Source organism: Xenia sp. Carnegie-2017, unplaced genomic scaffold (genome assembly GCF_021976095.1).
Source record: "Xenia sp. Carnegie-2017 unplaced genomic scaffold, XeniaSp_v1 HiC_scaffold_23, whole genome shotgun sequence".
NCBI classification, from domain to species: Eukaryota; Metazoa; Cnidaria; class Anthozoa; order Malacalcyonacea; family Xeniidae; genus Xenia; species Xenia sp. Carnegie-2017.
In genome coordinates this window covers 5,588,527-5,615,535 of record NW_025813486.1, presented here as the reverse complement: position 1 = coordinate 5,615,535, position 27,009 = coordinate 5,588,527, and the positions used below count along the sequence as shown (strand labels likewise).

The window sequence follows — 27,009 nt, the reverse complement described above, 5'->3', positions numbered from 1 at the left end:
TGTGCTTGCCATCGTCGACACGAAACCGGGGATGTTTGTCAGGTAGCAAGAAAGTTGGATACGATGGATGTACCGTCAACGTCAAAAAATGTTTTTGGATTCTGAATGATTTCGCGTGCTCAGCATCCGTTCACTTCATGGTAATAAAGGAAAGAAAGATTCATCGTCCTTTCCTTAAACTTGGCAACGAATTTCTCGAAAACCGTGAGTTTACATTATGCTTTGTACGTAGTTTAGCCTGCTAACAGGCCATGTCTTTCTACAGAAAGGGCAAAAGCCACAACAAATCCTGGTGCGCAGTATAATCCACTATAGGGCTATTTTTTCAGTGCAGGTATAAAATTAAATACACATTTTCATAGTAGTTTTTTCCCTGCATTTCAAAAATAGCCTTCATTAAGAGGTTTTAAAAGTCTTTTCAGTTCAACTCAAAAAATTATTTGTGTTCGGTGCTCATTAGTAAAATTTGTGTCTTAATTAGTAAACGTGAAGTTGTATCAGCGGTTATTAGCCTCTTATTGACATGCATTTGTGTCGGGTTTACTCGATTTAACTTCGGAAGTCTCTTTGTAAATATACTGCTTTAAGAAGCTACGCATGCTTGCCGCGGACGTTGCCTCGCAGAAAGATAGATAGGACAATGTGTAGCTTAGATCGGAAATGCAAGTGAAGTTTGGCCAAAGGAAGACAACTTCTCCCTGTGGTTAATGGGTACAAATTGTACCTTGGCGTAGAGGATGCAAATAGCATCTGTAAGAAGACCATAGGAGACTGGATCTAGCGAGCAAGACCTATTGAAGACAAAGGAAAGATGGTGGTTCTGGTGTAAAGAAAAATTATCTCTCCTTTAGTATGGTAAAAGCATGCAGTCCTTGTAGTTGGCCAATTTCATGAACGGTTTTCTACAGTGACTATTAAGGCACTTTTGGATCCGCTATAATGCATGGGTAGTACAACCCACCCCGGTTGGAGGTCACTCGTAGTTGCGACGTGCACTAGGTTAAGTTAAGGGCATGATGGGTTACCTCCTTCAGGAGCATTCTTTTTCATGGCGGAATTCCAATGTTATGCGCAGGTAGAAAGTTTTGATAGTATAGGCAGCTACGGCGAGTAGTTGCTACGCTCAGATGACGAACGTGGGACTGGTATCTTGATCAATTTATAGGACGAGCCCACTTTCGACAGACATCACTAAAATCCCTAAAATACCTAGTGGTTTCTTCCTGTTAAGTATTCTCCAAATTCTCGTGACTTTGTGTTCGGTCTTGGTTTATACATTTAGGTTTTTCCATTAAGGATTTTATATTTCGGTAAAGTCTAAAAAAATCATTGACCTTAGCAAGGGACCAAAGATTTTTTTTATGTTATATACAATCATCAAAACTAAAGACAGAATTCCTTTTGTAAAAGAAGTTGTTTAGAGTACGTGCTTCCGATAAAGTTAACGTGAACACGAACCACTTTTAACAGTCTGAAAATCTTCGGAAGATAAATTTCTGAATTATTTAATAAATTTATGATCTGTTTAATTTATTTCAAATAGCTATGATTTACCAAAATGTCACACACATCTTTTAGGAGCGGTACAATTTAGTTTTTGGGTTCGATTCCCCAATACACTGTTCTCGTGTTAGAATTGCCCATATTATAGTTATAGTTTTTAAGTAATTTTTGACGTAAACATCTCAAATTGTACATTGTAATAGGAAAGGGATTTATGGCTATTCGTATGTTCAAGATAAGTATGTCCTCGGTTATAATTTTTTGACAAATATATGTAGTCCAGTCTGAAAACGAATTTTTTTAAAAATCATCCATTTGAAAGAAGTCTTAAAAATAAAGAAGATGATTTTTATGGCGTATAGTTTATGTGTAGAAGAGAATAGCAATTTTTTATGACATAATAGTACACTGTACATACCAATGCTTCAATTTAATTTAGTTAAATTTTGCTTTCTGAAAATGTTCATATTTGTTTATTGACACTTCCCTTCGATTTTGGAAGTAAATGTTATTACGATATACGTTCGGTGCCTCCAGTGAAAGATGGTGCTTTAGTGGATATCAAATTTCAGCAGGTGGTTTATGTACCGTTCCATGAGTTATAAATCTAACATACTTACTAAGTGCATGCATATAGAGAATATCTCTTACAATTCAGTTTGATGTTATACTTACATTTCTGTGCGACTACGTATGACATTTAAAAAAGAATGACGTGTGTTATGTAAACGAGTACTAAATAATTCATAGTCTTGTGAAAATTGATGAAGACTTGTTACCATTGCAAACCAATCCTTGCAGCAAAAGTAAAACACGGTTGTGCAATCTAGCTATCATATGTTACAACTTACTGTAAAACAAGAACATTTCTAAAATCATACTTAAATAAAAGCAGGAGACTCTAGATTAAAAGACAATAATGTCTGCCTTGGTCAATTCATGAAAAATCTCTTGCACTATTATGAATTGCATAAATCGTGTTGTTTTTAATGTTAGTAACGTTATGTTTAAATGGCTGGTGAAAACTGTAGCTTGTTCTTTATTACTTAGTAGTTTACTACGTTCCTTTGTTATTATAGTATATGCTGTCTGCAAAGTTAAATAAGTTAACAAAAGCTAAATGATGCTATTCGTACAAAACTTTAAACTAAAACTGTCACACAATTATTACTAAGTGCTTTCATGTGACATTAATGTGCAGATACCTAGCAAATGATCTGGGGTGTGAGATAATAAAATATATAAATCTTGCGCGTGCAACTTTCAACAACTCTACAACCTTTATCATCTACTAAAAGTAGATGGATGCAAATGACATCGTATGATGTGTTCACGGTAGTTTGAGAAGTTTTGTGTAGATGTTGATCAATTTGTTTGTAAGCCAACGTGGGAAACCATGCCATGAAGCAAACGTTTTGATAAATATCTCTATTCTTCTTCAAATTAGACAGCGCAATCATATATTCTTTTTAGAGAAAATTCTATGGAATCAACCTTACACTATGAAAAATGTGCGCAAGGCTTCATAATCATACAAGTATGACGTAATGGTCTTCAATGTAATTGTTGATGTCTATAATAATCAAAAATATATCGTACAAGAAAAGAATATGACAAAGCTGGTAGAACTTAAATGTCAATGACAGGGACAAGCCTCGATCCCACATCATAGATTGCGTTGTCTTGACTGTTACAGTTACCAAACGGCTACACAAGCGTTCATTGTAGTTAACGAAAAAAGTCGTAATGTTTTATAAAATAGTGATGTTGGAATTGCTGCCGTAAAAACTGATGATTTCAAAAATTCTTAATTTTCTCCATGTTTGGACCCAAATATTTCATGAATTTCAAAAATTTTTCATTGATACTACATCATTTGAATTGGTTTTTTCACGCCCTATCTTTGGTGAGAATATGGTAATTGCTCATATAAACTTTAATGACTTCCGTGTTAGAATTGCCCAATATTATTTTAATAGATGACATAATTCAAATACGTTGGAGTTTTTGTATTTATGAAATTTTACGAATGAAAATGTTTTAAGCCGGAAATTTACAATTACTTACAGGTTATATTTTGCCTCAGGAATAGACAAAGTTTAAACAAATGTCAAATAAGTTCTGAAACGCCGTGGCCTCCCGTAAACCTTAGGCATTAAGTTATTCTTTCAATTGACCATCCATTATATGTTCGTGAAGTTGTCGAGAAAGTTATACACCAGTATTCTAGAAACTCATAAAAACTCTAACCCTCAATGTGTGCAACACAACAGTCTTGATCTTACTAATCAATGCAAACTCTTTTACCCATCAATCTATGATATAAGAATTTTAGTGAAATATTTCAAATCAAGCAATCAGTGGAGTAAATACAAGGTCTTCCAGCAGTTATAAGACTATTGTTAAACTTTATTCAATGAATGTGGGTGTGAGAGAGTTTTTAGAAAACGGGTGATACAGAGAGAGGTAGTTAACCTTATCTGTATATTCAATATTCATTTAATAAATAAAATTAAATCTAATTAAAATATCAAAGAATCCCATTACAAGAAATTCTGTTGATCTCATTAAAAATGTTATTTAATTCAACTGTTTTGTATTGATTAGCTACGTAATTAATGTGAAATAGTAAAACAAAAAAGCACTCCTAAATTCTATCTATGGAATTGCTCAAACAGACGATCCTTAGTTTTACAGCATAAGCAACACCCAAGAGCCCATAACATTCAAGACCAGACTTTTAGGCTGCGTGCTATACCGGATTCACTCTTTATTTGCTGTAAAGGCTTCATTTGTTTTTTTAATTCCTTTGTTCAGTCTCTTCAGACAATTAATGCTTATTAAATTAAGAGCTTAAGTCCATTTAATTGTGCTTTTGGCATAGGCAATTATCACTGCCTTTTAATACTTTAATAAACGAGATCTTGGTAATATTGTAACTCCAGAAATACCATTTTCTATCGTATTAGAGTTTTATAATGTATTGAAAAGTTGACTTTACATATCATACGTCTTCAACAAAAGTAATTGAGAATAAAATTGAAATAATCAGATATTATATCATTCAATAATGTAAGCTAGATGCAGAAATGTGATTATACATCATCCAAATACGTCGTGAAAAGTGTTTTGCTACTTTACATCTATAAAATAAAACCTTTAACTACCGTATCGTTGATTTCTTATTTGTTTTCCTGTCAGTAAACTTTTCATTGTGGTTCGCTTTCATTAAAAACTGAAAAAGTTCTTAAGTTCTGGGTTGTTTTTCAATTCGTCATTACATCAGACAGCCGCACGCACCCGAACTGGGATTTCAAAAAGAACTCCTTAGGATCATCGACTTTATAAAATGGATGGTTTTAGTGCCGGTCGCAATCAATCAATCTGTCAATGAAAGCCAACAATCAAAATAATCATATACGTAAAAAATTTATTTGTCTTTTCCAATCTGAGTAAATTCTATTTGACACGGTATCTTTCCTTTTCACTTGCCTTTTCACAAACTGTTTTTACTGTTTAAAAACTGTTTATTCTTGATGTGGTTTCTTTTCACCGAAATTGAATAAGTTCTTGAGATCTGGATTGTTTTTCAATTCTTCATTGGACCTCACAGTAGCATGCACTCTTTCTTGATGCACAGTAGCATGCACAACTGTTTCTTGATGTGGTTTCTTTTCAGTGAAATTTAAAAAGCTCTTGAGATCTGGATTGTTTTTCAATTCTTCATTGGACCTCACAGTAGCATGCACTCGAGCAGGGAGATTGGGGAATTTTTTGAGAATATACGCCTTGTGATCGCCAATCTTATAAAATGGTTCTGGTTGAGGTTTTGGCCGTGGTCGATCGTTCCAATGTTGGTTAATATTTCGAATAAGCCTCAAGCATTCTGTCCATGAAGAGTAATATGTAAAAGTCTTTCCAGTCACCACGTCCGTTCTAAAATAATCATAAACATCTCTGTCTATTTTACTTTTCCAATCTGAGGACTCAATATTCAATTGTTGAAAAACAACTGAGTGGGGATCATTTGTCTTAATCTGCTGAAGATTTCCAACTTTACATAACAAGTCAAATTTCTCGTCATCCGTCATAAGAAATGGATGTTTTAACGCCACGGTAGCCGATGGTCTGTCTTTGGGTTCTCGGTTTAACATCCACGATAGAAGGTCTTTCAATGTTTCATCCTTGAAGTCCTCCAAGCCAACAGGTTTTCCATTTAACATATTGTCCAATCGAATGGATGGAATGGAATGAATGGAATGAATGGAATGGAATGGAATGAAATGTAATGCAAAATGGAATGGATTTGATGAATGGAATGGAATGGAATGGAATGAATGGAATGAATTCAATGATCTATCAAATATACATACTCTGTTCCAGTCTCTTCCTCTAGGAAAGAATAATTCACAACGTATTTCGACTTTCTTGCGTTGGATTTATTCAAAATATTCTTTTCGTGCAGCGCCAGCTGGATGTAGCTATCTCGACGTATTTGTTTCACTGCTTTACCGTAACCATCCTTACCCAGTCCAAGATAAACACGGGTTGCACCACTTCCTTTGCCAATGCAAAACTCTTCTGAGAGAATTACCCGTACATTGTCCACCAATTTAACCTCAACACTGGAATTGCGTCCATATTCAATCAATTTTAAAAACAATTTTTCATGTTTCGTTGATTCACCAATGTATTTCCACTCTTCTAGATAAAAATATTACATTCAAGGGTAAAAGAAACGAAATTAATACGTCAAAAAGCTCAAACTTTCCCAATCAGGAAAGGATATCATTAGCTACCGTACATTTTTGAAAAAACTTATCAACAACCATTAGACAAATCATAAGTTCTTTAATTGTAAAATCAAATCTGGCAACATTTGAGGTTAGCTTATACCATACAATTAATCACAAAAACTTCTTTCTGCAGTAATTTCATATATTTTTTTAGGAAATAAGCTTACGTTTTTCGAAAATATTAAATTTAAATTTTGAGAACATATTTTTTAGAGTCTAAGAATTTGTTTACAGCAGAAGATAACAAAATAGCTTCATTCAATTTTTCTTTCCATTCTCGACACTCATCTTTTAGATACACTATCTTATGTTTGATGCCAAATATAAACATTGATATTCAATCAGCAGCGAAAACTCAACTATTATTCCCTCAAACCTTGTTTGAACACCATTAAAGTGCCAATGAAACAAAATCTTTCCTAATTAAATTATATTTACATTGACTAGAACTTTTGAAATGAATGCTTTCTAAAACCTTTTATGTATGACTCTTCTATTCTAAAAACACTGAAGTGAAGTCCTTGCTATTACCAATTTATCTAACTTGTGACATCATATTGCATGCAAAAGGAGTCGCTGCCATGTTTTAAGTACACTTCATTTTCCTGACAACTTTACGTTGATGATAATAGGCAGTATTTTATATCATTAACACATCACAAAGAAAGACATTCTGCAAAGTTGAAGTAAAGTATTAGCAAATGCACCGAATAATTCTAGTTCTCATTATGCAATGTTACGTCACAAGTTAGATGAACCGAACATAATAAAAGCTTCAATATCTTGATAATGAAAAAAGATACGCATAAACTAGTAGAGAAACTCCGTTGTCATATTAAAATTTCTGTTCAATAAAAGTATAAAACAGGCTGCAAAATTTTGGTTTTATACGCATTTTAAGCTTTAAAGGCTGAGACACACTGTCGCTGTCGCTATGTCGTTACCGCGCAGCGACGGGATTGCGCGGTTACAAAGCCGTGTCGCTGTGTCGTTTCAACACAGCCAGCGAATTCGCTGGAGCACATGAAATCGCTGTGTCGCTAGGACAAAATTTTCAAAATGGCGTCACTAGAAGAAGCACTTATAAATTCTTTTCGCGCGTATCCTGCTCTTTACGACATGTCTTTAAAAGACTATAAAGATGAAAATTGAAGGAAATATCTGGCAAAAGATAGCCGAAGAAATGCGTGCAATCGGTTTTGATTTCAGGTAAATACTCATTTCGCAAAACATGTTTTCTTATCTCACAATATTTTTGTCAGTATCGTCTGACCCAGTCAAATAAATATTTATTTTCTTTATTAAGCAAACGAACTAAAAGGTAAAATGAAGAATTTGCGAGACACTTATAGGCGATGCAAAGAAGCATGATGCAGCTATCAAATCTGGTGCTCCTGGTTCCTCAACACCAAACTGGGAGTTTTGGTCTATTATGACCTGGCTGGATGATTACGCAAAACGACGCCAGTATGTAATTTTTGAAATTACACTATGACTTTCTAATAACAATGTAGGAAAAAATAAGCTATTTCTATGAGTAATTGTTCATTTTATTCATAGGACAATCTCGAATGTTGTTATCCCTGTGGAAGACCAACTTACGTCTTCTCAAATCCAGGAAGACTCTGAGGAGATAGCTGAGAGTGTGCTTGCTGACAGTCCATCAAGCCAATCAACAAATTTGTCCTGCACATCTGAAATTGTACGATGCAAGAGGAAGGCTGAAGACATGTCACCATATCAAACAAAGTTGATTGGGTATCTAGAAACTCTTCACAAAAAACAAGTTAAAGAGCCAGAGAGTCAAGATGAATATGACTTTTTCGGAAAGAGTGTTGCTGAGCAAATTAGGAAGCTACCTACTCCATATGCTAGGGCTAAAGCCAAGAAGGAGATTCAGGATGTTCTTTTTAAGCTGGAGTTTCCAGAAAATTAGTTTTATGTTTTTTAAGTGTTTCTGTTACAATCATTATTTTCAAATAAAAAAAAACTAACAAAATAAAACGACTCTTTTCCAAATATTCTATTTATGATTATGATGTACGAAGGACATAATCCACTTGCCAAGATAACTCTCCTTCAGATGACATAAAATAACATGCAAAATCTTCTCTTACTCTAAGAGCTGCTTTTGTTTGGTTTCTAGAGCTCTGAGCAATGGGTTGAAGAGTAGCTTTTTCCATCTCAGCTCTCCAACTCCTTCATTTATTTGGCCATTTTCATCCACTATATCTGTCGAGCCAGGAGGTGTAACTTGCTGCAGATTGCTTTCGCAGAAAGTTGTGAAGAACACATATAGCTTTAACCAATTTGACAACGTTGTTTGGCTCAGCAACAATAGCAGTTTTCAAGATTCTCCACTTGGAAACCATGATGCCTACAAATATTGACATAATCAAATTATGAAGTATTGATATATACAACAATGTTTTTATTTGAGTTTACCAAATGTATTTTCAATTGTCCTTCTAGCTCTTGATAATCTGTAATTGAATACTTTTTTTGCTACACAGTCCAAAGATTTACCAGGATATGGTCGCATAATCCATGTCTTCAATGGAAAAGCCTCATCCCCAACAATGCAATATGGCATCTTCTTGCCATCATTTATCAGAGGTCTGGGGTCTGGTAACTGGACTTTTCCTTTAAAAAATTGCACTTTATGTATATATACAAAATATGTATGTTTTGCATTTTAAGATCAATTACATGTGCATACCATTTAGGAATGCTGATCCAAATGTTGTATTTTCGAAGACTCCAGAGTCACTCCACCGGCCAGATTCTCCAACATCAACATACACAAACTGATAATGGGCATCACACATTGCCATCAGCACAATGGAATGAAACTTTTTGTAATTGAAGAAGGCTGAGCCAGAGTTTCTAGGAGCCTGAATTGCAATATGTTTCCCATCCAAAGCACCAATACAATTTGGAAAATTCCAGACAGTAGAGAACCTATTTCAATTGAAAACTAGGTCACAAACAGTAAAGAAACTTTGTTTCAAGCTCAGGAACTCACTCCGTGCAATAAATCAACATGATAATGAGATAGAAACTCACCCTTGCTCAATACCCTGCCATTCTAATACACTCGATGGTGCTTTTAAATACATTGGCATAAGTACAGACCACAAAACTCACATGTATCGTATACTATGCTGCGAACTGTACTTAAACCACGACGATATGCAAAGGCCACTGACTGAGGCGAATCTCCTGTTGCCAGTCTACGCAAAGTGATGGCTAGCCTTTCTCCTGGTGAAACTGACTGCCGCAAATGAGTATTTTGCCTTCTTAATGAAGGACCAACTAAGCTCAAAAGGAAATCAAAGGTCATTTGATTCATTCTGAAGTAAATAAAGAATTGTTCTTCGTCATTCCTCAATTCTTGAACCAAGTTTCCAAAGTCACCAAATTCGTATTTCCCGCTAATATTCTCTCTAGGGGGACTGGTACGTGCTTAAAATCAGGTCGCTTTGCCTGTTGCGCTAGCGACAGTGTGTCTGTTAACATTTTTCGTGTCGCTTCGTCGCTCTGTCGTTTCACCGTAACGACCAAGCGACAGCGACAGTGTGTCTCGGGCTTAACTCTAAATTATCTGACACGTACTGTTTCTCTTATTCACCTTGGTAAAGTGAACCTCGTTATCTTATTTCTGCAAACTCAAGTCCTACCTCCTGTTTTTCTTATTCTCGTGCAACATTGCTGGTATTGTTTTACCTTTGCCAAATTTGACATGGTTTTTCCAGTTTTCAATTATTTTATACTAAGCATATGATGATTTATTTGAAAGAAAAATTTGTCTGTCATGTGTCTATTGTGTCAGGGTTTTCGTTATGGAGAGAAAATTTCTTTTTGATGAAATTTTTTTTACTCAGGTGGAAAAAGAATCATGCAATTCAATATATATTTAACACCACAAAAAGAGTAAGCGATTTAAATTCGTGTCATATCTTTCAGTCTTTTGATAAAATTTTTGTCTCTTTTAGAAAAATGTCAAAGAAATCATAAGGTTGTAGTGCTAAAGTATAATATAATAGACAAAATAAGCAACACGAACGATGCAAGCAAATCATTGAACTTCCGGCTTCAAATATTGTAAAATCTTTTTTGTATTGTATGTGTGATTCAGAACATTTCAATTGACTTCGCTTACCACAATCACGTTTTACTAACTTGAAAAATTTTCTTGTATAACAGAACTCTCCTTTGGAGATCTCTTATAAATAAAGTTGAAAAGAGCAATTGAGAAAAATATTTCTAAGCTTTCACAACAAATTTTCAGATCAATTTTATATTTTTCCATCTACCTTTCTATTTATTGGTCTATTTGTTTAGCTATATTTGTATTATGTTAAATGTAAACTACGTTAGCTTTCACAAGAAAACAGTGGACCACAATTGAAGATATGAATACCCCCCCTCTCCTACCCAACTATAAGTTATAATTTCGGCCCTCTATACAGTGGTCCGTGCTACAATATCTGAGAAAATATAATACAGCCATTGAGTTCTGTAAGCAATATTTTAGCAGTAGTGCTATTAAACCACTCCTCTCCCAACCACTAAAAGATATAGTTTCGGCCCTATATATAAAGGTCCGTGCTACAATATCTGAGAAAACATGATATAGCCATTGAGTTCTATAAGCGATATTTCAGCAGCAGCGTTATTAAACACCCCTCCCCCACCCCACTATAAGTTATAGTTTCGATCCTCTATACAGTGGTCAGTGCTACGATATCTGAGAAAACATGATACAGCCATTGAGTTCTGTAAGCGATATTTTAGCAGCAAAGTTATTCTTGCTCATTCGGGTAGCATAAGTCGTAAGTGGCTTGGTCTGATTCACGTGCACTTTTTAATGGAGGTCATCAAGCCAGTTGACAATCAGTTTGAATCATAAAGGAGATTTTTTGAGTCACTTGCGCTTCTAACATAGTCCAAATAGCTATACTTATTTATTTTGAGATCAGTGGGAGTAATTTACTGAAATCAATGAATAAAGTCGTTGTTTTTATGTTTTGCGATTAGTAACGTTATTTCCTTATCTATTTTGGAAAATTTTCTAGTAGAAAAAACTGACGCAGCAACTTTTATGCTCTATGCAATTTTCAAAATGCACTTCTAAGTAAAAAGTATTCAAAATTTAATTCTAAGGTACAAAATGATATTTGTAGACTTTAGAATGATGTTCACACTGAAGATGTATACTCTGGTATACTTAGCAAGGAAAGAACTCAAAAAACTTGTAATTTTCTGTAAATTTAGAATTTAGAAGATCGTTTAATAAATGTGCAATTTAATGCTACATTTGTCATAATGAAAATTGTAAATAGGTTTCTTTTTATTGTAGAACTTCAGAATTCACATCATCAAATTGGCCCATTTTCCATATGATTTTGAGGTATTTTACTTACAATGAACAGGAATTCTTATTTATTGAAGTTTATTGAGCAAGTCGATTTGATGGTGGTCGTTCTTTGTATAATTTTCAATGTCATTAGCTAGGTAATGTATGCATGGTGGTGCAAAAGTGAAGTATGACAGTATATCCGAAGGATAGTTTGTTGAGAAGTTTTTATGATTAAACAAGAAGAATACAATAAACGTTCTTTTAAAAAGATAGATGTCATTATCACCTCATGTCTCATCTTAATTTTACCTGACTGATAATGAGCTTCAAGTACAAATTGTGAAGTGACACGATTTTACTGCCAAGGTTAAAATAGATTAAACCACCCACTAATGTTACCATTTAGTGTTGCTTAGTCATGTGATAAAAAAATTCATATATCTCATAGCATTTGTTAAAGTAAAAGGTTGATTGAAGACTGTATTTGAAGAAAACTTTTGTTAGAACTTGGACTTGGTGATGTTTTTTTAATTGTTTTAACATGTTGTAAGCCAGGAGCAAAAAACATAATTTCTATCTGGATAAAAACATATACTCCCACTAATCTCCGGTACTCTATCAAAGAAAGTAGGAATTAATTTAATCAAACACGAGTACTTTTAAAACAGATGGTCTAACCTGAACACTTCTAAAATGCAGGGTCTGATCTGTATGGTGTACATTATGTCAAGATTTATTTTAAAAGGTTTTAGTCTATTATAATCCTTTTTCTTGAATGAAACTTATGAAATGTAGTCAATTTAAGCACTTTATAAAAAGAGTTGCGCCACTTTGCTGCTACGCAGTATTTATTGAGATAAACAAAGACTTGTCAAGTTGTGCTGATCACTGCCGTCGGGTACACAGTACATTTAAATCATTTGTAGTTCGCAAAAGGAAAATTTAAGTCATTAATACAGTATTGAACATACGTAATAAATGAACGTTTGGAGTCCGAAAGTGCAACACTGTATACGTACATCATGCATATTATCAAATAATGTAAATCTTCATAAAAACACATAAATACCAATCAAATGACTTGAATTGTGATACAATACAAGACAAATATGCTCAGGTTATGCAATATATATGAAATAAAATAGAATTGAAAGGCATACCTTGTTTTTTATTTTCAACGCCAGAAGAATTTCCGACATCTTTAAAACTGCTTCGATGAGCCTTTATTTCAATGATTTCATCGAGAGAAAATCGCAATTGCTTAAATGAATTTTCAATGTTACAGACTATTTTATCAAAATAATCATCTGAGCATTCGCTTTCCCTCCAATGTACGTATTCGTTTCTTTCACGACGAAGTTCATCTAAAGCATTCTTTGTTTTTTCATCAAGATACTTTCCAATTGAATTTGAAAAATGTATTGCATAAAATAATGTTGTACAGTCCCATTTACTGGTATCTCCATCGCGAAAACTCATTGCTACTCTTCGAGGAAGCATTTGACGTATTTCATGTTTGTAAAATTTGTTTCCACTGATGTTTGTGTCATCCCATTCTCCATCAGTTGATTTGTAATGAGAGTTCCATTGTTCGATGAAAAACTGAGCAAGTTTCTTTTGAACCACAATAAATATTGAACGAATGTAAGACACATTTCTTCCTTCTCTTGATTCCATCTGTACAAAAAATTGACAAGCACGTGAAATTATAAGCTACGCAAAATTTCTTTTTATTGCAATCTGATTGGCTGCAGCAGCTGGCAGAATTTAACAATATTTGGCGGCACTTGGGAATCCTCCTGCAGTTAAATTCCAATTTTACGGTGCATGACCGCAGTCCGAAATCCTATAACTAAATTCTAAGTGAAAACGTATTTTGTAATGACCAAACTATGTTTAGAGTTTTCAGAAGCAAAACGAACAGCAAAATTTTAACTGTTTAATTGCATGACGACCATCGTTCAATCTGTCTAAACAATCGAATAAGATTGTTCCCTTTAGCAAAAAAATTAATATGTTATTTACTGTTTAGGTGGGTCAGGATGGAAAAATATTCTTCTTGGTCTCAAAACTTACCACGGCATGCGGCCTCGTACTCTTTTTTAGACCTTGGCAAAATATTTTTCTGTCCGGATATCACCCTAACATAGCAGTTGTGTTGACGATTTTGATGTGAAAACACACAATTTAATGTCTTATCGATGACAGATGAAACAAACTCAACTACTGAACAAAAATAAGGTAATTATCCTTAACATTTGCAAGTTAAACCTTTATATAGGCCTAAATACATTTACTTAAGTAAAAACTGCCAATGTTTTGTCGTATAAAGCGTGAAAAAAACAAGCAAAAAACAAACAACGCGGGGTCGACTTTAATTTGGGGGTTTCCTAGCAGTCTAAAAAATTTTAGTCACAACGCCACGGATATTTTTTTTTTATTTATATTTTTATTGAAATAAATACATTGCAGTATATTTTTAGTATCAAAAAATTAATTTAAAATAATAGAAAAAAACGATCCAGGAGGAAAATACGGAAATAGATAAAACCTTTTTCATACAATCCTTCGACGAAGTCCTAAAAGGTCTGTTAACTCAAAAATACTGACGTGCTAAATTACTTTTCTGTCCGTCAATCGGCGTGTCAGTCGTAATCCTCAGCGATAGTCGGACATAATGAATAATACCGTTCATTGCACCCGTCGCTTTCTTAGAAAATATCGAAGGGTTGTTTTGCCAGCAATTACTCGTTTCAATCGCTCGATTAATTCCAAGCGAAACTTTCAGAATGCAAAGCAAAAACTTGTGTACCATAGTGACTTCCGGATAAATAGCGTGATTTGATTGGCACAGAAAAAATTTTTCCAGGTCCGTTATTTTCTGTAATCGACCACGTTTCAAAAGGCGTAATTTTACAGTCAAATGTAAAAAAACTTCGTAATGCAAACAGCAACACGCAAAATAAACGAAACAAATCCGCTACAAACCGGTTTATGGCCCGTGCCGCCGAAGAGCGTATTAAGAAACCGCTTCACATTCGACTTGTCCGTGAATCAGAAGAGATAGATAAAGTTTGTTTTATACTTCATGTCCTTTATGTTGTCGAAGCTCTGGGAGAGGAAGAAGACGTTCAATTTCAGATAATGGCTATACATCGTAAAGAACTTATAGAGGCATTCCCTCTGCGTTCCGCATTTGAGATTCATGACGCGGATGTCGTCGATGATGACGTAGGACTCTGGTTCTATACTCGTATCCTCGATTGATTCAGGCATGACAGAAAAAATACTTCAAGACCGTGTTAGGTTGGATATATTAATCAGCGGAGGTGTTCGAAATGACGTACAGCCTTTCGGACGAACGTGAGCAAGGAGCCGTTTCATGAAGAAGCTCTTGCCATATTGCTCTGACCCAAGAGCAAAACATTCTGCCCCCATTTTTTTAAGTGAAGGCAGAAGCTCGCCATAACAATCTTTTTTAAGAAATTCAAGCCCAGGGATAGCGGGGTATTTGCCCCGAGGGTTTTTCCTAAGTCTGGATCTCCAGCACAAGACTGTCGGTATCGGTGTAGAGGAGCTCTGCTGACCACCCTTACTGCGCCTTGAGATGGTTGTAGTTCCAGTCGTACATCAGATGCTTCGAGAGGTCGAGAACGCTCATGCCCACGAAGACCGGCCAGTTGAGCAGCAGACTGCTTTTATTCATGTGAACGGCTGCGAGGTCTCCCGCATCGCCAAAGATGAGATGCTGATTGATTGTCGGCTTGACAACAAGTTTGCGGAGTCTCTCGGTCTCGCGCGGCCCGAGCAGCATCACATCAACACGCTTTCGGATGTTCTCCATCGTCTTGCCGAAGACGCTGTTAATCAGCCGCTTGTAGAGGTTGACTTCAAAGTCACTCTTTGCCTTCTTCCGGAGTTCGGTGTTTTTCCGGATGTAGGGCTCCATCCTTGGGCTCTGGTCGAAGCGGAGCGCCCTGCGCATGCCAAGCTGCAGATAGAGCTGTAGATTCCGATAGTGCAGGAAGTATTGGGTCTTGTCGCGCAGATTACGGACCAGCTTTTCGACCTCGTGAGACGCACCCCCATACATCTATTTGAGGAGATTTTGCTGGTAATCCGACATCCACGCGTTGTCGACCTTCAGGCGTTCTGGCGCTAACGGATATGCATGGTGCTTGTCGTGCAGCTCTTCTGGGTACTCCAGATCGACTTCGAGAATGTAGCCCTTCTGCATCTAAAGGCTGGTTCAGGGCCGCCTTCACTTCCTCTTGGGCGACCCACTCGAACGCGCCTGTCGGCAGCGGCTGCGACATTGCCCAGCCAAACAGGTTGTTGGCGTCGTAGTACTGGATCCAATTTTGGGGCTTCCCCGGATCATAGTCAGGCACCTTGGGGTTGTTGGCCTCGTCGAAGCGCCTTCTGGCCGTGCTGATGCCGCCGCGCAGGCTCTTCTCGATGAAGAGATGCATGTCAATGTCAGTGAGCAGCTCGAGCTCAACCCCTGTGTGCTTGAGGAGAGCGTCCCAGCTTAGGCCCGGGCTCGTGTAATAGTGAGCCGGGTCTAGTTGGTATCGCTCGAGGCACAGCTTTCGGAAGTTCTCGAAGACTTCAGCGAGGAGGAGGACATCAGTTCGAAGGTAGAGGTCATGGTAGTCACCGAGGCTTGTACAACCGAAGGTGTCCAAGACCTTTTTTCCGTGGGCATAGTCGTCATCGGTAATGCCTTCATCGGAGAGTTTGCTGTAGAAAGCCTTCTTTAGCTGGAGGAGTTCCTCATCAAATCTGGACCAGCCCTCCATATACTCGTAGGGGTAGATCCCCTTGCTGAGCAGGAGAATACGCCTCTTGGGGCTCGGCTCGAAGTCTACTTTGATGAGCATGTCTTGCGGGTCGCTGGCATTCACCAGGCCATTCAGGCTTGAGAGCATGAACTGGGCGCTGTCGATGAATCGGAGCTGGCTGATGCTGAATGAGGTGTACTTCTCGGCGTTGTTGGGGATGCAGGTAGCCTTCCCTTCAGTCTCTGCGATAGTCTGCATGATGAGATGGCTGTCGTAGCCCCGTAGGTTGTGAAAGACAACCGGTTTGCAGACGTGGCAATTTGTGGCTTTCTTTTGGCTCCCTCAGTCCTTTCCTGTCATGTGCATAGGCTCGGGGTTGGCCAACACCGTCTTGATCTTACGCTCTTCTTCTTGGAGGAAATTCTTGGCCGCGTCAGGTACTCAGTAGAACAGCGGGGGCTGCGTTTCCCCGTCGTAACGGACGACTATGTACGAGTAGCCGTATGCCTCGTGCCTGGAGGTTTGCTGGGTGCCGCTCTTTTCAGGTTGAAGCGCGGGGCCCTCGACTTTGCAGACCAGACTCTCGAAGTCGGCGTAGATTATGAAGGGCGCTTTGAGCTGCTTCTGGTAGTTCTCAAAGCGGATTTTGTCGTTTTTTCCTGGGGTTGGCATTCTGATGGCAACCGTGGCCTGGTTGATGCCTCGACATTCAGGTTTATGCTCTTCCAGCAAATCCTGTCTGGTGAAGCCGTGAAGGCAACGCTCACAGAAGTGCAGCTGACACTCTGGTTGAGAAGGCAGTCGAAGTACTTGATCCAAGTGTAGTGGTGTTTCTCAGGATTTTTTGAATCCGAGACGAGGAAGAGATTCACAGTCTTGTGAGCTCTCTCTACTTTTCTCAGACGGCAAGGAACGACGCCGCCTTCCCAACCATACACGTTGATAGCAAGGTCGCTCTGACGCTCTACTCGTTCGAGCTGGGAGAGCGATGTGGGTATGCTCACTCCCGCAAAATCAAGGCCGTCCTCAGTGGGATATTTGCTCGGCCGTTGAGGGTCTTTAGCTGCAGGAAACAAGGCAGCCCTTAGAGACCAGCGGAGGCAGTCGTCACTTTTTTCACGTTGACGATTGCCTTCTTATTCTTGACCGCGGTGGGGAGAGGAAGGTATGAGCCTCCTCGTAAAGGCTGGTAGTGAGCGATGTCAAGCCAGAGTGTTTTAACACGATCCACTATCTACCCAGACCCTTCCCGAGTGAACTTTTCCAATCTCTCCAGGATTGTTGGGAAGGCTTCATGTAGGGCTTGCGAAATCTCATGAGCCTGTAGCAGCGTGATCTGCTTTGTCCGGAACACTTGTGCTTGGAGCACTTCAGTACCATTTGCTTCATCCTTTCGAAGCTCAACCTCAACAGCCAACTAGAACTTAACTCCTCGTAGAGCTAACAGCTCCTCGACGAGTTTGCGTTTGATGTAGGGCTGGGCGTTTTTTAGGGAAATCCATCAAATCGCGTTCGGAGGGGTGTCCCTTCGGCACCTGCATTTTCCAGGCTCTCAGATGATAGCTGAAGGCCTTCGTTTCATCCCACTTAAGTTCCGTGGGTGGTGGGAAAGGAGCCCTTGTGGGGCGTCGTGGCTTAAATTAAGCCAGAAGCTCATTGCTGTATGCGTCCATCTCATCATCGGTAGGCTCGGCGGGCTTGCGCTTGTGTGGTTTTTGGATAGGCCTGCGCTTTCGCGGTTTGGGAATAGGCGGAGTGACATTTCTTGGCGTGGGTGTCGGATCAGCGGGCGGTTTAAGACCCTTAAGAGAGGCGTTCAGCGCATGTCCGCTGATCACACCTTGTTTATATAATTGTATAACTTCCTTAACAACAACATCCAACTCGACTGTTTTAGTGGTATACCCTATGTGAGATAAATCTCTAAATAGAAATTAATTCAAAATGTCGAAATTAATTCGAGGAGTACTCTAGCAAATCTCTTTCTTGCTTGTTTCTCCGCATAAATGAGCTTATGATGCACCCTATGCGCACCGCAGGCTTGACAAAGGATAGTTTCTGCCTGTGTTCCGACCCCATACTTACGGCATGGTTGTGGAAGTCTACCGCCTTCCATTAACCGCCTCATATGAAGTCCGCAGTATTCACCTATAGAGCTTCGCCCACATTGTGGTGAACTTTCCGGGTAATAACCAGCACACTTGTTCTTTCCCTGCCTCATGATAATGTGTCAAGACATATATTCTATGTGAGAATTTCTCTCTAAATAATAGACCCCGACTGCCGGCTGCGCGGGCGCGAGGGGTGGGCCGGCCGGCCGTCTTTGGCTCTGCCGTTGTCCAGGGTTTGGCCTTCGCTGTCTTGTAATTTTTGTGTATTTACAATGATAGTGGAATTGTGTGACTAAAGAAGGTGGACAGAAGAAGAACACCCACAAATTTGGCTTCTTTTTTAAACGTTTATGACATGAATGCTAGATTTTTACAAGCATACCGATTTTTCAAATCAATGAACATACATGAACACGGCAAAAATAGAAAGCTAATTGAGGGGAAGGGGATAGTTTCCAGTATTAAAATACACATTACCAAGATTGTTCAAAGACACAGCGACATCAACATGATTTGGATATAACAACTGTTTTCGAATATCAGAGTTTTCTCGTGAAACTCTATAGCTTTGTTGTAATCTCTGTTTTTTTGTACAAACCTTGCTCTACGGGCCCGGTCTGTATAAAAAAATCTTTCTCCGATCTTTCTCCGTAAAACCTCGAGCTCGGTTACTAAGGGCTTATTGATTATTAACATTCAAGTTTGTATAAGCTTGCTATATGTTAAGTTGTTTGTCAATTTGATGTTTTCATTGCTCATTTGTGCGATCGTACACCGGAAAACGGAAGATCAAGCAGAAGTAATTTGCAATCGGCGAGGAATCATCTAAAAGCATAGTCATGAAATAAGAATTATTAAAACTCTTACACTTCACAAACTTCATAAAAAAAGCTATAGAAAGAATCGTAACAAAAAGTCAAGATATTATTCAAATGCGTGCTCGCAAGTGATAAAAAATCAATTATGTCTCGCTCCGGCGAATGGTTTAAGCTTTGTAGTCCATTGTTAATACATTCCTCGGTTTAATCTGATCGCAGTAGTCTGTTGGTTAATTTAATGAAAGGCAGAAAGTCCATTTGCGATTTCAAAGTAAATATACTTCGTGGTGAGTCATAAATAATTAAATATATTTTAAAAAAAGCCTTTCCTAGTTTAAGACGGCAGTGACTTGTTTTTGGTAAGCATATTGTTCTTGTTTGGAATTGTAACTTCGTTTGATTTATCTATAATTACAGAATTTACAGGCTTCCATCGGTCACATTTATACGTCGCAGTCAAGCATGAAAATTCTTTGTTTTTGTCTTAAAAACCTTTTACTGGTTAACGGCGTGTAGCCTTGAACAGTTGAACTTTTAGAAAGATTTAAAATTATGACAACTTAAGATTCATATATTCTTCTTTCGAGTCGATGAGTGGAAAATTATTTTGTGCCACGAAATTTAAAACATCTTAAGAATAGATTGTTATGTAAAGCAAAGACATGGTTATATGATTTTTATTGTTTTTGTTGATAAGTTTGAATATAATTTGGATCAAATTGATCAATAGAAATAAGTATAAATTTTACTAAAATATACCGTTTTTGAGATATTTTGCAAGTATGACCATAAAGTGGGAGTGTTAAAAAGAATTAATAAGTTGAAATACTCATATCTGTTTTTAAATTTATTGTAACTATAATGCGATGAATTTGCATACATGAACCTTCGCAACCAAAGCTTGACGAAAGACAATTGTAACGTTAAAAAGATTAGCAAATTTTTTAGCCGCATTTAAAATGTGGACTTACAAACTAGTTAATCACAAATATAACCCACTTCCTGATCAATATTTCTACTTCTAAAACGACTTATACATCTAAACTATTCAATGATTACATGCATGAGTCCATTTGCAATTTCAAGCTAAATTTTCTTCCTGATTCATAAATGTCATTTCATACTATCACAAGTATAATGAAATAACATATATTTTATAAATATACCGTCCGGCCCCAAGGATAAATATAATTGCATGCTAGCAAGCAATTTGAATTCCTTAGCAAGCAAGCACATCACAATAAACACGCATTCCTTCAGATGACAGTGATTTTTCGGTAAGCTAATTTTTCACAAGTTGCTACGGGTATCTATGATGTATATTTTATAGTACTAGTTTGAGACTAATATTTATTAAAAGTGTATTAATTATATTTGACGAAAAACTTTTATTCAAGATCTCATTTATACATCGTTTACACATACGATAATTCTTTGTCTTTTCTCTTACAAACCTTTTAATGGTCGACGATTGAGGCTTTGAACAATTGATCTTTCAGATTTCTTATCGTTCTGAAAAGTTAAGCGTCAAATGGCTTCGTCCGTTGAGATGATACGTGGCAAATTATTTTGTGCAACTGAATTTAAAACATTAAAAGTTAATTATAATTTCTAATTAGCAGCAATTTTAAAAAACACTTGAGAAAAACGACAATTTGTTTGAGAGCAAACATGTTTCGACATTATCAGAATGCCATCTTCAGTGCAGAATGATTAGTGATAAGTAATATGATACATAATATGATATGAGTAAATTAATTACAATGAGTATTAAGTATTAATAACTATAACGTAAGTTCTAAAATAAGTATTAAGAATTTATAACAAAAGTATTATTATAAAGTAAATATAGTGTTGTAGTGGTGAACTTGGATATTTAAATCGGGATTAGTTTTATTAATGTGTAGAGCTTCCTTGATTTTGAGTGAGAAAGTGGATTGATCAGTGTCGATGATTTTAAAACAGGAAGGTGAGAATTTGTTTTACATGAAGGAGAGGCTTGAAGATGTTTGTAGATAGTGGAGTTTTGTCTGTGTGAGTATGTTCCTTTATCCTGGTAGATAATTGGCGAGAAGTTTCACCAATATAACGGGAATTACATCCCGCACATGAAAATTGATAAACTACCATAGATTTGGAAAGTTCGGGAAGTGGGTCTTTAAACGAAAATAAAGATTTTATTTTGAAAGATGTGAAAATAAGTTTAACGTCAATGTCAGTGCAGTAGCGTTTAATGATTTGTGTGAGTTTGCGTTGTGTGTGTCGTGAGTAATCACCTATGTAAGGTAGTTTGAAATAACGTTTATTGTCAGGTTGTTGTATATCGTTAGTGTTAGTTGTGGAGTTAGATGAGTCAGTGCTTTTCTTGTTGTCCAAATAGTGTTGTATAGTGTTGTTGATGAAATGAAAAGGAAAAGAATTACGTTGGAGAGTGAATATTAGTTTCTTTAAATCACGTTGAAAGCCGATGTCTGTGTTGTTGAGTTTCTGTGCTCTGTCGGTCAGTGTTCGTATCAGCCCAATTTTGTAATTTAATGGTGTGAAACTAAAAAAGTTAGTCAGTAGTCCTGTATATGTTGGTTTGTGGTACGTAGAGGTCATAAAGTTTTCATGTGATTTAGTTAGTAAGGTCTCAACTTCAGCATCAAACCTCCAAAAATCCACTCCTCCGACATTCTCGCAACATTCGAACGAATCCACTATTCATTAAGAAATAAACTTATCAAACAGGAGGACTATTCAATACTAAAAACGGAACTTGGTCACTTGGCACACACGTACGTAACTTCCTACCATCCAACTCCTAAAGACCTGAAGAAACATAAAATTCTAAGGAACATTCGTAATAATGACAAAATCATTGTTCTTAAACCTGACAAAGGCAATGGTGTAGTCATTATGGATCGTCAGGTATACATTAACTCTTGCCTCACTATAATTAACAATTTATCTAAGTTCAAACCACTCGATCATGATCCTACAATTTCCCGTGAAGCAAAGTTACAACGACTGCTACGTAACTTAAAGAAAAAACTCTATAGACGAAAAATCATTTCAAGAAATGTACCCTAGAGGTTCACAGCCAGCTCGATTATATGGTTTACCTAAACTTCATAAATTAAACGATATCAATGACATACCTCCTATCAGACCTATAAATTCTTCAATCAATTCGTATAACTACAAATTAGCCAAATACCTCAGCTCTTTACTCCAACCCTAATACCTAATGACCATTCTGCTAAAGATTCTTTTAGTTTTATCGATGATTTTTATCTTTTAACACTAACGCTCCACATGACAAATTCTTTATTTCTTTTGACGTTGAAAGCCTTTTACCAACATACCACTGACCGAAACCATAGACATTGCTATTGATTTAATTTTACCAACAACCCTACATTCAAAATGAGCAGAACAGAACTAAAACTATTGTTTAACATCACTACGGCCGAGACTCATTTTTATTTAACGGTAAGTACTACGACCAAATTGACGGGGTAAGTATGGGCTCACCCTTGGCACCCATTCTAGCCAACATTTTCATGGGTTTTCACGAACGAAACTGGTTAAATAACTACAGCAACAACAAACCTTTATTTTACCGCAGATACGTTGACGACATTTTTTGTATTTTTCATAACAAAGACGAAGCATTACTCTTTTACGAATACATCAACAAACAACATCAAAGCATAAACTTTACATACGAAACCGAACAAGACAATCAGTTACCCTTTCTTGACATCTTACTAACTAAATCACATGAAAACTGTATGACCTCTACGTACCACAAACCAACATATACAGGACTACTGACTAACTTTTTTAGTTTCACACCATTAAATTACAAAATTGGACTGATACGAACACTGACCGACAGAGCACGGAAACTCAACAACACAGACATCGGCTTTCAACGTGATTTAAAGAAACTAATATTCACTCTCCAACGTAATTCTTTTCCTTTTCATTTCATCAACAACACTATACAACACTATTTGGACAACAAGAAAAGCACTGACTCATCTAACTCCACAACTAACACTAACGATATACAACAACCTGACAATAAACGTTATTTCAAACTACCTTACATAGGTGATTACTCACGACACACACAACGCAAACTCACACAAATCATTAAACGCTACTGCACTGACATTGACGTTAAACTTATTTTCACATCTTTCAAAATAAAATCTTTATTTTCGTTTAAAGACCCACTTCCCGAACTTTCCAAATCTATGGTAGTTTATCAATTTTCATGTGCGGGATGTAATTCCCGTTATATTGGTGAAACTTCTCGCCAATTATCTACCAGGATAAAGGAACATACTCACACAGACAAAACTCCACTATCTACAAACATCTTCAAGCCTCTCCTTCATGTAAAACAAATTCTCACCTTCCTGTTTTAAAATCATCGACACTGATCAATCCACTTTCTCACTCAAAATCAAGGAAGCTCTACACATTAATAAAACTAATCCCGATTTAAATATCCAAGTTCACCACTACAACACTATATTTACTTTATAATAATACTTTTGTTATAAATTCTTAATACTTATTTTTAGAACTTACGTTATAGTTATTAATACTTAATACTCATTGTAATTAATTTACTCATATCATATTATGTATCATATTACTTAACACTAATCATTCTGCACTGAAGATGGCATTCTGATAATGTCGAAACATGTTTGCTCTCAAAAAAATCGTCGTTTTTCTCAAGTGTTTTTTAAAATTGCTGCTAATTAGAAATTATGGTAATATTATCTACGACTTAGCACAAAATTATCATGGAAAGGTTTCCTTGTCGGATTTTCGAAATTATGAAAAGCTTACAACTAAGAAACGCAAGGCTGAACTTGATGTCGCCTTCCTTAAAGATTGCAATTCACTTGGAGTTTTTCCAAAGTTCCTGTGTTTTCCACTGCCTAATGTTGACAATCGAGATGCATACCACATTTGAAAGCGTTTACTACGAACTGCGATAACGAAGAGATCTAAAGAACTACGGACACTGGATAGGGACCTGACGAACAAAACAGAAGAAATCAAAAGCTTTCTTAACCCAATTGACTGGCATATCTTGAATAAAGCCCTCAAAAAGAATGTCGACAAACAACTAAACAAAATATTTTCGACACACCGTAAGAAACTAAATAATTTGACCAAAAACAAGGCTATACCATTCACTCATAAAGACACTGTCACCAACCTATCATCTGTAAAGCTAAGTGAAGATGAACTTAACGCTTTAAAAAACGGTCTCAACTTCAGCATCAAACCTCCAAAAATCCACTCCTCCGACATTCTCGCAACATTCGAACGAATCCACTATTCATTAAGAAATAAACTTATCAAACAGGAGGACTATTCAATACTAAAACGGAACTTGGTCACTTGGCACACACGTACGTAACTTCCTACCATCCAACTCCTAAAGACCTGAAGAAACATAAAATTCTAAGGAACATTCGTAATAATGACAAAATCATTGTTCTTAAACCTGACAAAGGCAATGGTGTAGTCATTATGGATCGTCAGGTATACATTAACTCTTGCCTCACTATAATTAACAATTTATCTAAGTTCAAACCACTCGATCATGATCCTACAATTTCCCGTGAAGCAAAGTTACAACGACTGCTACGTAACTTAAAGAAAAAAAACTCTATAGACGAAAAATCATTTCAAGAAATGTACCCTAGAGGTTCACAGCCAGCTCGATTATATGGTTTACCTAAACTTCATAAATTAAACAATATCAATGACATACCTCCTATCAGACCTATAAATTCTTCAATCAATTCGTATAACTACAAATTAGCCAAATACCTCAGCTCTTTACTCCAACCTCTAATACCTAATGACCATTCTGCTAAAGATTCTTTTAGTTTTATCGATGATTTTTTATCTTTTAACACTAACGCTCCACATGACAAATTCTTTATTTCTTTTGACGTTGAAAGCCTTTTACCAACATACCACTGACCGAAACCATAGACATTGCTATTGATTTAATTTTTACCAACAACCCTACATTCAAAATGAGCAGAACAGAACTAAAACTATTGTTTAACATCACTACGGCCGAGACTCATTTTTATTTAACGGTAAGTACTACGACCAAATTGACGGGGTAAGTATGGGCTCACCCTTGGCACCCATTCTAGCCAACATTTTCATGGGTTTTCACGAACGAAACTGGTTAAATAACTACAGCAACAACAAACCTTTATTTTACCGCAGATACGTTGACGACATTTTTGTATTTTTCATAACAAAGACGAAGCATTACTCTTTACGAATACATCAACAAACAACATCAAAGCATAAACTTTACATACGAAACCGAACAAGACAATCAGTTACCCTTTCTTGACATCTTACTAACTAAATCACATGAAAACTGTATGACCTCTACGTACCACAAACCAACATATACAGGACTACTGACTAACTTTTTAGTTTCACACCATTAAATTACAAAATTGGACTGATACGAACACTGACCGACAGAGCACGGAAACTCAACAACACAGACATCGGCTTTCAACGTGATTTAAAGAAACTAATATTCACTCTCCAACGTAATTCTTTTCCTTTTCATTTCATCAACAACACTATACAACACTATTTGGACAACAAGAAAAGCACTGACTCATCTAACTCCACAACTAACACTAACGATATACAACAACCTGACAATAAACGTTATTTCAAACTACCTTACATAGGTGATTACTCACGACACACACAACGCAAACTCACACAAATCATTAAACGCTACTGCACTGACATTGACGTTAAACTTATTTTCACATCTTTCAAAATAAAATCTTTATTTTCGTTTAAAGACCCACTTCCCGAACTTTCCAAATCTATGGTAGTTTATCAATTTTCATGTGCGGGATGTAATTCCCGTTATATTGGTGAAACTTCTCGCCAATTATCTACCAGGATAAAGGAACATACTCACACAGACAAAACTCCACTATCTACAAACATCTTCAAGCCTCTCCTTCATGTAAAAACAAATTCTCACCTTCCTGTTTTAAAATCATCGACACTGATCAATCCACTTTCTCACTCAAAATCAAGGAAGCTCTACACATTAATAAAACTAATCCCGATTTAAATATCCAAGTTCACCACTACAACACTATATTTACTTTATAATAATACTTTTGTTATAAATTCTTAATACTTATTTTTAGAACTTACGTTATAGTTATTAATACTTAATACTCATTGTAATTAATTTACTCATATCATATCATGTATCATATTACTTATCACTAATCATTCTGCACTGAAGATGGCATTCTGATAATGTCGAAACATGTTTGCTCTCAAACAAATTGTCGTTTTTCTCAAGTGTTTTTTAAAAGTTAATTGTTATGTAAAGCAAAGATACGCCTTAGGATTTTTGTTGTTTTCATAAACATGTTTAAATTTTATTACCGTTTCTTTGGTATTTTGGGAGTTTGCTAAAAAAAACCTTAGCTCCATAATTAAGAGTTCGTCTTATACATGAAAATTCACAAATCAGATTGTGGAACTTTTGTTTCATTTGCTTGTTTAAGTTGAATAAGACAAAATAGGCGCTCGTTGGCTTAA

The 27,009-nt window shown here is 36.5% G+C and overlaps 2 protein-coding genes across 2 annotated transcripts; both read right to left on the bottom strand.

The window, feature by feature from the left end:
• Positions 1–4,545: 4,545 nt before the first annotated feature.
• On the bottom strand, positions 4,546–5,731 carry LOC124448494 (2-5A-dependent ribonuclease-like). Its single transcript, XM_046999512.1, has 2 exons — positions 5,236–5,731; positions 4,546–5,109 (listed from the first exon to the last, which is right to left on the bottom strand). Exons 1-2 carry the CDS (start codon positions 5,724–5,726, stop codon positions 5,031–5,033), a joined length of 570 nt encoding a protein of 189 aa, XP_046855468.1. The 5' UTR covers positions 5,727–5,731; the 3' UTR covers positions 4,546–5,030.
• A 6,384-nt stretch (positions 5,732–12,115) lies between these two features.
• LOC124448980 lies at positions 12,116–20,937 on the bottom strand. Its single transcript, XM_046999924.1, has 3 exons — positions 20,829–20,937; positions 12,822–13,338; positions 12,116–12,276 (listed from the first exon to the last, which is right to left on the bottom strand). Exons 2-3 carry the CDS (start codon positions 13,336–13,338, stop codon positions 12,116–12,118), a joined length of 678 nt encoding a protein of 225 aa, XP_046855880.1. The 5' UTR covers positions 20,829–20,937.
• Between the last annotated feature and the right edge of the window lie 6,072 nt (positions 20,938–27,009).

What these genes read in the sequence shown, in the direction of transcription:
- LOC124448980 (XM_046999924.1), bottom strand. Translation starts at nt 13,338, where the DNA reads ATGGAATCAAGAGAAGGAAGAAATGTGTCTTACATTCGTTCAATATTT. An exon ending in CGTTGAAAATAAAAAACAAG is followed by an intron (nt 12,277 to 12,821) that starts GTATGCCTTTCA and finishes TTTCTTTGATAG; the next exon opens with AGTACCGGAGATTAGTGGGA.
- LOC124448494 (XM_046999512.1), bottom strand. Translation starts at nt 5,726, where the DNA reads ATGTTAAATGGAAAACCTGTTGGCTTGGAGGACTTCAAGGATGAAACA. An exon ending in CGAGTGCATGCTACTGTGAG is followed by an intron (nt 5,110 to 5,235) that starts GTCCAATGAAGA and finishes TGCTACTGTGAG; the next exon opens with GTCCAATGAAGAATTGAAAA.